This window comes from Pseudoliparis swirei, unplaced genomic scaffold (assembly GCF_029220125.1).
Source record: "Pseudoliparis swirei isolate HS2019 ecotype Mariana Trench unplaced genomic scaffold, NWPU_hadal_v1 hadal_26, whole genome shotgun sequence".
Lineage (NCBI taxonomy): Eukaryota > Metazoa > Chordata > Actinopteri > Perciformes > Liparidae > Pseudoliparis > Pseudoliparis swirei.
Window position 1 is genome coordinate 229,827 of NW_026613262.1, and position 10,679 is coordinate 240,505.

The 10,679-nt window shown below is 44.2% G+C and overlaps 1 protein-coding gene across 1 annotated transcript; it reads right to left on the bottom strand.

Moving 5' to 3' along the window:
* Window positions 1–9,699: 9,699 nt before the first annotated feature.
* LOC130191077 (mitochondrial import receptor subunit TOM20 homolog) lies at window positions 9,700–10,253 on the bottom strand. The gene is made up of 2 exons (XM_056410748.1): window positions 10,121–10,253; window positions 9,700–10,009 (listed from the first exon to the last, which is right to left on the bottom strand). Exons 1-2 carry the CDS (start codon window positions 10,175–10,177, stop codon window positions 9,812–9,814), a joined length of 255 nt encoding a protein of 84 aa, XP_056266723.1. The 5' UTR covers window positions 10,178–10,253; the 3' UTR covers window positions 9,700–9,811.
* Between the last annotated feature and the right edge of the window lie 426 nt (window positions 10,254–10,679).

Consider the following 10,679-nt stretch of genomic DNA (forward strand, 5'->3'; position numbering starts at 1 on the left):
TGAGAACAACCATGTGTAGTTGAACCGGATGAGTAACGGTCACAGCATGAAACTCAAGAGTCAGTGGGATAAAGAGTGGGAAGCGGTAGGGAGAGAAACACCATGTGGGTGAGATGAGTAAATTCTGTAGCTCCAATTCCCGACCAGTAGGGTCTGGGTGTGATGTGGGTTGAAGGAGAAGGCCGAGGAGAGAGCAGGTAGACGTGTTAGTCTGCTGTGATCCAGGTCTCAGTGGAGAGCCAGGAAGTCAAGCGACTGCTCCATGGCAAAGAGGTGAAACCGGCCTTGCGGTTGGCTGACTGACAGTTCCAATTCAATTCAATTCAGTTTATTTGTATAGTCCCAATTTCACAAATTACAAATTTGTCTCGGAGTGCTTTACAATCTGTACACATAGACATCCTGCCCCAAACCTCACATCGACCAGGAAAAACTCCCAAATAACCCTTCAGGGGGAAAAAAGGGAAGAAACCTTCAGGAGAGCAACAGAGGAGGATCCCTCTCCAGGATGGACAGAACAATAGATCCAGAGGCCTCCCGCAGGTACGTGCACAGATAGAGCCCTAGTGGTGCTCAAGCACCAGCCCCTTTGCCCTGGATGAGTAAAGTGCCCTTTTTGCTGGAGACACATTTTTTTTATTCATCCGTATTTAAGAATAAACATTACTCTTTCTGTCATCAAGTCCCACCAAATGTGTTTTAATATCCGACGGGGCATTTATTTGAGTTCTTGTGAGAATTTCGCCCAGTGGTTCCAAGCTTCCACGGGCGCTCACGCAGTTTCTCCTCCCTTCCCTCCCCGCTGCGCCCCTCCTCCTCCCTCCCTCCACTTCCTCCTCCCCGCAGTGCCACTCGCCACCAAGCGGCGCTGCAACCTTCTTCTCCTCTGACCCGCAGCACCAGACCAAACAGGTCTCCACGGTGTTTGTCCCCCTGACGTTGTTTTGTGATAAATCAACTACAACATTAGCGCTGGGCTGAAAAACATGATGTCACAACTGGTCCGGTCGCTTACTGGGAAAATCAAATAAACAAACAAAAACACCGAGATTTCAAAGCCTCAACCAGCTGTCTACTGGACGTGCTAGTTAAGGTTTAGAGAAATAGAGAGAGGGAGAGAGAGAGAAGAGAGGGAGAGAGAATTCAAGAGAAAAGAGAGAGAGAGGGAGAGAGAGAAGAGAGAGGAGAGAGAAAAGAGAGAGAAGAGAGAGAATTCAAGAGAAAGAGAAGAGAGAGAAAGAGAGAGAGGAGAGAGAGAGAAAAGAGAGAGAGAGAAAGAGAGAGAGAAAAGAGAGAGAGAAAAGAGAGAGAGAGAGAATTCTTATTCCGTTCTATTTAACTGGGGCTAGTCTAGGATTTTCGTGGCCAGACTGAAAAAAAATCATAAGGCCTCTCTTGTTCAGAGGGCCGGCTGTCAAATGTGAGATATGGCCTTATCTGGTCAAGTATCTTAGTTTTAAAATAAATAAATAAATATACACTTTTATTAATCCACAAGGGGAAACTAGTTCTCTGCATTTAACCCATCCTTAGTTATTAAGGAGCAGTGGGCTGCGGTGAAGCGCCCAGGAAGCAACTGGGGGTTCAGTGCCTTGCTCAAGGACACTTCGACTTGCAGCTAATGGGGAGAGCGGGCCCTCAAATCAGCTTCCCATTCTATCTCCCTCTGGTGGCGGTGTCTAAATCGCCGATGTAATATATCTCTGGCCACCTTGTAGCTCAGTGGCGCTGTTTTCAGAGTGATGCTCCTCCCGCTGCTCCTCCCCCTCCTCCGTCTCATTCAGTCTGCTGTGAGAAGGACCGACTGCACGTACGGAGCTCTCCACTGTTGCATCCAATAGTAAGTCGTTCTAACTTATTACAATGAACTAACATGTAATGATAATTAGTCTTGACAGTCTCTTGTTCGCGCTACCAAAGTTGGTTGGTGTTTTTCAGTTTATCTCGTATGTGATTTGCGGTTTGCGCTGTTGAAACTGGAAGTTAACGCTTACATCATTAAACAATAATGCTGTCGGAATGCACCATATCAATACAGTGGATATGCTGGACGTTACATTGACCATATCAATACTGTGGATATTGACGTTACATACACGCTTGTGAAGGAACGGTAAACTAAACAGGGAGTCACGGAGTTTCTTTTTATTGTCTCCTTGCTATACCCCTCCTCGGTTAACGTTGCTGGATGAAGATTTACTTTTTAACATATCACGCGTATATTAACTGCTCCATATGTATTACACTCAACTAATAAAGGTGTAATTATAGATTAAACGACCAGCAGCATATTGGAACAGTAGTGAGTAATTGTAACTTTTACTTTTATTTATTTTTTAATGCAGGGACCACCATGTGGTGGTATTAATATTTCTATTTTTACTGAAGTAGAAGTTCTGTATACTTTCCATCACTGTTAAAACAGAGAACAGCAGAATGTGATAATGTGTTTATATAAAAGTGTACTCATAGGTCTGATGCAGATATTTTTGGGACGGGGTCACAAAGGGAATGGAGATCATTTCTTGATAAGACCCTTCACACTTCATTGTTACTTGAGTCACAGTGACTGTAAGGGTTAACCTCACCCATGTACACAGGAGATGGAGGGGGGGGTAGCTCGTCTGCCTGCCTGCCATTGACATGTAAATAGTGTGCCCAACAAAGGACTTAAGGTTCAGGTAAACTATATTGTTTGGAAACAATGCATGTCTATAGTGTATTAATATCCTTACTCTTTGTCATAACAGGAGAGATGAGCAGACATGTGTTTTACCCTGGGAGAATGGTGTGTTTCATCTCGTAAGGGACCACAGGGATTTCTTCGGCCAGGATCTCGGGAAAGCGATGCAGCCAAAGTCCTGAAAGACAACCCGTCTCTGCAGGACAAGTCTGCAGCTGTCATGGGAGGAGCTGGCGGGTCAGGCAGAACGCACTGACTGTGGTCCGCCAGAGAGGAGGAGACCCTTCAGATACAACCGAGGTGTCTGGAGATTACATCCTGCAGTTTGGGAAGTACAAGGGGAAGTCCTTCCGCCGGCTTCTGGAGAATGACATTGGATACACCATCTACCTCATCAGGAACCAGCAAAGAGAGGAAGCTGCAGGAGTGTTCATGGCAGCAGGGCACAACAAGGACAGCCTCATGTCCTTTATCAACTATTCCCTCATGTTTCAAGAAATCCAGTCTCTCCTCAACTATGAGGAACACAAGCCAGTTGTGACAGCAGCAGCATCGGAGGATGACCAGCTGGTGGGTTTTGGGACTCGTGCCTACAGCACCTGGCGAGAGGTCTGGGAGAGCAGGGAGGACGGATATGCATCCTTCATCATGAAGAAGAAGAACTGCACTGCAGGCACAAAGATGCATAAGCTACAACTCTACCTGAAGAAGAAGCTGCAGCCACCCACTGTCTCCCCTCTGATGTCACACGCCTCACATGCTCCTGCTGAAGCTATTGGTGAGTCTGGTGTCTTGTCAGGGATCTACATGCAAGTCATACAAGCGCAAATGCAAGAAGATATTTCTTTCTTTCTTTCTAACTTGTTTGTTTGCATCACAGTGATGGATGAAGATGAAGAGTTGGAGAGGATGATGCGCGAAGCATCTCTCCTTCAAAGCAACATGTGCAGAGCTGTGAGTAAACATGTGTTCTCTTTTATTTATTTGTTTCCCCTCCCTGAAGATTCACAATCGTTTACAGTTCAGACCATTTGCTATTAATCCTGTATTCTATTCAGCATATTTGATATTGTTTTGTGTGTGTTTTATAGCTGTTTCTTCATCTTCGTCATCCTCCTCATCTGCCAGACGACGAGAAAGAGGTCTTTAACCCAGAGCACCGTGCCGCCGACCGACACATCTGGGAGCACTGCAGGACCAGGATCACAGAGCCCGAGGAGCTCGTCAAGAGAGTGGAGGGAGTGTTCCAGCAGTTTCACCTGGCCAGTGATCCAAATGGCGTTCCCCTCTTCAAGCCCTCTATGCTGAAGGTGTGGCGGATCCAGCGCGTGCACATCCTGCGAGGTTGCCTGAGTGATCCTGTGGTTGAAGGAGGGATTTTGTATCGGCGCGGAGGATCAGTGCAGCTGAATCACGTGCAGGGTGAAGGGGCCAGAGTTCCTGTGTGGATCCCCATCAGAGGCACATCCCAGCAGGAGGGATATCACTTCCACCAGGCTCAGTGTGGGTGATTCTGAACACGGAGTTCCCCTGAGCTGTTTCAAGCTCAGGGGATGACTGGGGTGGCCCGGTGGAATTACCAGCGCCTGGTGGACTTGAAGCAGCCGGGCGTTCACCTCCCAGCCGTCTTTGATCCTGCATTGATGGCCCAGCTCAACGCAGCCTCCGAACGGGTGTTGGGACAGATGAAGTATCCAGCATTTCATCTCTAGCACCGACACTGGAGAGAAGTTTGGCCTGCAGTACGTTGAGCCTGGTTGCCGCCCAGTTCCTGTGGACTGGGACAAGCACAGGAGCAAGTCGGACTCCTGCCCCCCGGCCCTGAATCCACCTCCTCAAAGCAGCGTGCCTACTGTCCAGTCATCCTCACCCCTTCTATGGCACCACAAGAAGCTAAGTTCCAGTTTCCTCCACGCCTCCTGTGGATTCTGCTGCTGTCAAACCAGACGTGACTCCCGGCCTCCGATAGATCCAGGTAACATCAAACACACAGGCATAGTAATGGACCAGACTTTTAGTTAGTAGGAACTGAATTTTAATCATATTCATTTTCAGGAGGTTTCCTCTGTAGATCTGAATAACTTATTGTATCCTTTGTCTTTGTTGCTTCATGAGAAACATACGTCGGCCGCCTCTGCCGGCTGCTGTCCTCGCCGACTGCCTTCAGCACTGGACCTGTGAAGACAGGGGGAGAGTGTTTGTGTTGGACCACAAGCGGTACGCCGCCCCATTAAGGCAACTATTGACAACCTGCTCAATAAACACCGTGGCATGAAGGACATGCTCAAGCTAGTGGACCAGGACTATGCTGCTCTAGTTCACAACTCTTGCACAGACCCAAACAATACGTACCCATCTACCTAACAACTAAACACCACATCTTACAATATGTTAAACACCTCTGCAAGTTACTGAACACCAGCTCGTCTTTAAACACCAGCCCCGAAAAACTGCAAGAGCGGCAGGAACTCTGCAGCATCGCTTCTGACAAAGGGCAGCGAGACGCATCTGGGTGCCGGGTTGTAACAATGCCTGTTGCAGTCGTGAACCCACCTCCACCTAGTCAGACCCTCACTAAAGCCTCTATTGAGCAAATTGTGCAAAATATTATTGAAAAGCAACAACAGCATCAGCAGCAACAACAACAACCAGTGGCTTCAAAGAAGCAGACAAAAACGTGCCTTTCCTGTGGTCAGCCAAAGTCCAGGTATGAGAATGATGGTTACTCCATCCACTTCTTCTACCAGCAGATACTTTTACTGCTCCACTAAAGTTTTTAAAGCTTACGGTGCTGAGGGTCTGACAAACCCAAAAATGCCATTTAATGACTTTGCAGGAACACAGTTCTTTCAGCAGGAACTGTCTGCCACAAAGAAAAGGGTGGAGGAGAGAGGCCAGCAGAAGAGGAAGAGAACTGAATCCCAGCACACAGAACCCCAGAACACTGGTCCAAGGTGTCGCTTTTGTGGGATGGGACTGAGCAGTTAGCCCAAACAGCCTCACATTCACACCGGGTTCCCGGTAGCAGGGAAGTGCTTATTGTCCTGCCAAAGTATTTTTCCCTGTACAGAGACCAGGGCATGGAGAAGGAGATGACGGAGAGAGTTCAAGGCATCTGCCTTCTATGAGACGGAAAAACAGATGGGCCGCTGACAAGAGCAAATAAAGAGATGGGCAGTGTTTTGTCATGTATATATCTTTTCTTATTTTAATAATTACATTCTTTTATGATATAAATTATATTTGTTTTACTATTTTTATTATTGTTTTATTGTTTGTGTGACCTTGCACTATGGCCGTGTGTTCAATATTTACTGTCCTTGTTGTGAATAAATATATTTCATGGACTAATGTCTACATGTGTCATTAATATGTCAATCATTTTAGTGAACAGTCAAGACATATTTAATTTAAGTAATTGCAATTCAAATGTTTATGAGAAGAAAACTAATATGTTACATATAGGTTATAAATAAATAAGTCAAGTACTGATATAATCTGTCTGCCACTGGGATAAAGTGACACTCCAAAAATAGCAAAGTAGGGAACACTTTTCTTGATAAACAGCCCAACTGAGTCTCGAACCCGCGTCCAAATGTGGCTTTTCAGGACATTGGACAGCGTAGATAATACTGCAATTTCATTGGCTGTCAGTGAATTCCCACTATCCACGTCTTGCCCCCCCGAGGGGGTTGGAGGTTCAATCCCCGCCCTAGTCGATGTGTCCTTGAGCAAGACACTTAACCCTGAGTTGCTCCCTGTAGCTGTGTCTACGGTAAATGAATGTAACAGTACTGTAAGTCGCTTTGGATAAAAGCGTCAGCCAAATGACATGTAATGTAATGTAATGGAGGGTAAGGCTAATGGTGTCAGATACATTTACTAAATGTGTAGTAGGTCTTGTGTTATGAGGTGAGATGAGTTTTAACTTGCTGCTTAAAAAGGGTTTCTGTAGTTTTCAATAAGTTTAATTTAAGTCCTTTTTTAGACCAATATGAATGCAATTTAATACGTTGATTCAAATCCAAACTAAAAAAATATATATTATGAAGGTTTTCACATGCGACTAATCCCACTTAAATTGAGCATTTTCTTTTAATACATTAACAAGCCATATTGAATTTAAATCCACTCAAAATGTGCGCTTCTTCCTAATCAAGTACATTTTTCAGAGCTGACAAATGGTATTCAAGAAATTGTAAGATATTTGATTTAAATGCATTTTTGTTTTTAAGGACCCACAGACACCCTGTTAAAACACCTCATAAATGGGGATGATTTGTAATGTTTAGGGTACAAGGACAATAGTCTTTTCAATTACCTGTAAACGTCATTGTAGATGGTGAGGTTGTTCTTTACAGGCATAGTAGCTTGTCCAACAATTTTGCTGGAGAAGCCATCTATTGCCAGCACATGAGTCACGCCAAACATGACAATCTTCTCATTTTGGTCCATGTGGATTTTGTGACCCACATAGGCTGCATGGTAAGGAAGAGGGTTGAGGTTCCTTGCTCCCTTAAACACAGACAAAAAAGAACATCATGACCTTATTGAATAGCACAACATATTCTAATTTGAGAAAAAAACAACAACCTGGCATCGTGCCTTATGGTAAGGTGGGTGAATGTTGCGCAAAACAGCTCCAACACGACCCTCTGATGCGAAGACACCTGCAGCTGCAAGACTCCCAGTCATCATTTTCCTGCCATAGGTAGGACCACCCTGAAGATAAAGAAAGGAATACATGTTGCATTGTAATGTTAAGCCATGAAACGTCAACTTCAACTCCAATTAAATTTCGATTAATTGTTAAGTGTTTTGAATTATAGATGATTATGAAAACTAGTTGCAGTTTAAACATGTTTTACTCGATACATTTTCATAGTTGTAAGAGAGAAATTTAATTAGCAGTAGGCTACATTATTTAGTTGGATTCAGATGTTGACCTTTAATCAGATCTGTGTCTAACTTTAATGTTAAAAGATGTCGTTATCATTTGTTATTGTAATAAATACAAGCAAGTTACAGAATGACGCACATGGATCACACTTTACGGCAGGTATTTGCGGCTGAGCTGCGTGAGCTGCACAGTTTTCGGACCTTGTTACAATAACGATATAACTACTAAATACAATAGCTATTATGGAGTCCCCCCCCCCCCTCTTTGTAAATGTGGGACAGTCTTTCTTACCATCTGTTTGTATGAACCATCTATATCCTGCCTGTGTAAAAGCCATCACCCTAGAACCACACTTTACAAATGTTTCTCATTTTCCCCCTAAATACACCTTTATTGGACATGGGATACTAAGGTAAGGCTTTCTTTCATGTCTCTCCTAATAAATATGGTGCTCTAGTACTTCTAATAGACTGGGTGACTGAGAGTGACACACACCCTGTTCAGGGCTCTCAAGTTTTGAAGAGAGGCAAGAGTGACATTTCTGAAGATCCATACGACTGCACCAAGAGGATGACTATGTGCTGGCCTTTGGTCATCTTTTATAACATAATTTATGCATATCAACACGATAAATGAACATAACTAAAGTTTACTTTCAATACAAATCCTTTATGACTCATTTGGCTTGATTTTTAGTGGGCGGGTCATTATGACCCTGAACACAGGTGTCTCATCTCTATTTATCTACATCACCCCATGACATTTTTTTACTAAATGGTAATAAAATGTAGGAGAATATACATGTTATAGTAAACTAATGCAATTTAATTTAGATTTAGATTTTTTCAATGTACCTAAAAAATAGTTTGAACATGTATTTTTCATTAAATCTATGGAGGGGTGAATAACTCAATTCCACTAAAAACTGATTGGATTGTTAGTAATGGTGTTGGTGATGAGGTACAAACTATAGTTATTAGGATTTTTTTGTTTCTGACCACTTTTGGGTCAAACTGACCCGGGAGCATGACGGCTGTATGTAAGAAACGAACATAACAGGAGGGTTAAAGTATAACATACTAACCTTTACACACACTTATAGTTTCGTTGAATGCATTTTTTTCAGCAAAATAAATTAACTGCACTCTACCTGTGTTATTGCATTGAGACTGCAGCTCAAGTTGTTGGTCCGTCACCGCTGTCTTTTAACCCGTGGTCTTTACAAAACTTCCAATATTGGCCACGGACGCCTCACGCAAGCCACATTCAAATATCAAGTGGTTTTTATGTCCACATCACTACAGCCACTATGCATCATTTGTTGTACAATATCTAAGTAAGGTAACAGGCTGGAGTCCATCTTACGTGCTTCAGTGCAAAAGGGTGTATATAGCAGTGGCAAACCTAAACACGCCTACTGCGGAGATAAACACAGAATAAACTCAGTTACCCAAAATGCAACCCTTTGTAGTGTCAACTACATTTAACCCTCCTGTTATGTTGCGGTCAAATTGACCATTTGTTTTTGTAAATGTGGGACATTCTTTCTTGCTCCTCCAACCATATGTTTCAAAACACACACACACACCCCACACACTCACACATCTTCTCACTTTCCCTACTTTATAAGTATTGCTTATTAACCAACCAGGCAGTGTTGCCAGGTCCGGTTTTCGCCGGAATTGGGCTACTTTTGAAGTGTTGCCGCTGGTTGAATTTTTGTCCGCTTGTTCGGTAGACCTATTTTGCATGCAAATTACATGAATATCTTGAAATAAAAATCCATATTTTAAATTAAATAATTTATTAATACCCTGCTATGTGTTTGCATCGTTAAAATATGCCCGTTTAATTATTTATTCTTTATATTGATTAATTAATATTCTTCGAAGGTTAATACGAATATGTATCACTGGCTTTTATTTTGACTTCATTTTAAGCACTTCCGTTCTGTCGTTTTTGGTTTCAGACGGCAGAAACGAAATACGGAGGTGGTATTCCTTTTTCCCTGTTTGGTTTTCAAACGGAAAACGAAAAAACCACGTGATTTCCGTATTCCGTATTTGGAATGAAACGAAAAAACAAACTAACATTACGTACACGGACCACCCAGCTGCTGCGGCTGACCGCACACGGCGATGGCGTTGGTCAGGTGGTCCACGCCTTTCTCTAGTCGCCTGTGGAGCGCAGCACAGACACGAGGCGTGAAGACGAGCACTCGGGGCGTCTCACAGGAAGCCCCTCCCCCAGGGGAGAGACTTTAACTCGCTGAGGACCAATGAGAATGCACGCGGGCGGCAATCAAACTGAAGGTGCAGCCGGTGTCGGTGCGAGGAGGCGTTACCCTGAGCCAGCAGCTCCTCCCCCAGCTGGATCTCCTCCAGGAAGAACTTCTGCACGGCCTCGGCGTCCTTCAGGTCCGGGAGCTGCAGGACAAACAACGGTCAGCCACGGGAACTCGAGCTCCTCGCTCGGGTCCTTCCGGGTCCCTGAGGTCAGACCTCACAGGAGGTCATCGTCCCGAGAGGAGCTCTGACCTGTGAGCCAGTTGAAGTCCAGCTGCATGCTGGGAGAAACGCTCCTTCAATCCCCATTATCCAATAAGGAGCCAGATAAAAGCAACCGGCTGATCACTGACTGCTGCCTTCAGAATAAAAGCCTAAAAATGATGCTGACTGCTTCTACTACAAATATAATCATCAGTTACAGAGCATGCAGTGAAGATGTTGACATGATGTGATGAAGACTTTGTAGAGAAACCACACAGCTCACTCATCTGCTCCGAGTTGATTGACAGGTGATATCAGGAAGTGATCCAACAGGTGTGAGCTCACCTTCGCCATGCCCGCCGTCTCCTCTTTGGTTGCCTTCTGCTTTCTCCTTACCTCACACACACACACACACACACACACACAGTCAGAGTCAAACTACCAATGTTTTACGACATTAAAAACAAAGACAGTTGAGACACATAAGTCCACTTAGAAGACAAACTTTGTTTTCTTTCTAATGTTTTTAACTATTCCTTTAAAGCAGTGGCTCTCAAACTGTTTCTGTGGCGCCCAACCTTGAAGAAAGATGTTCATGCCCCACCGC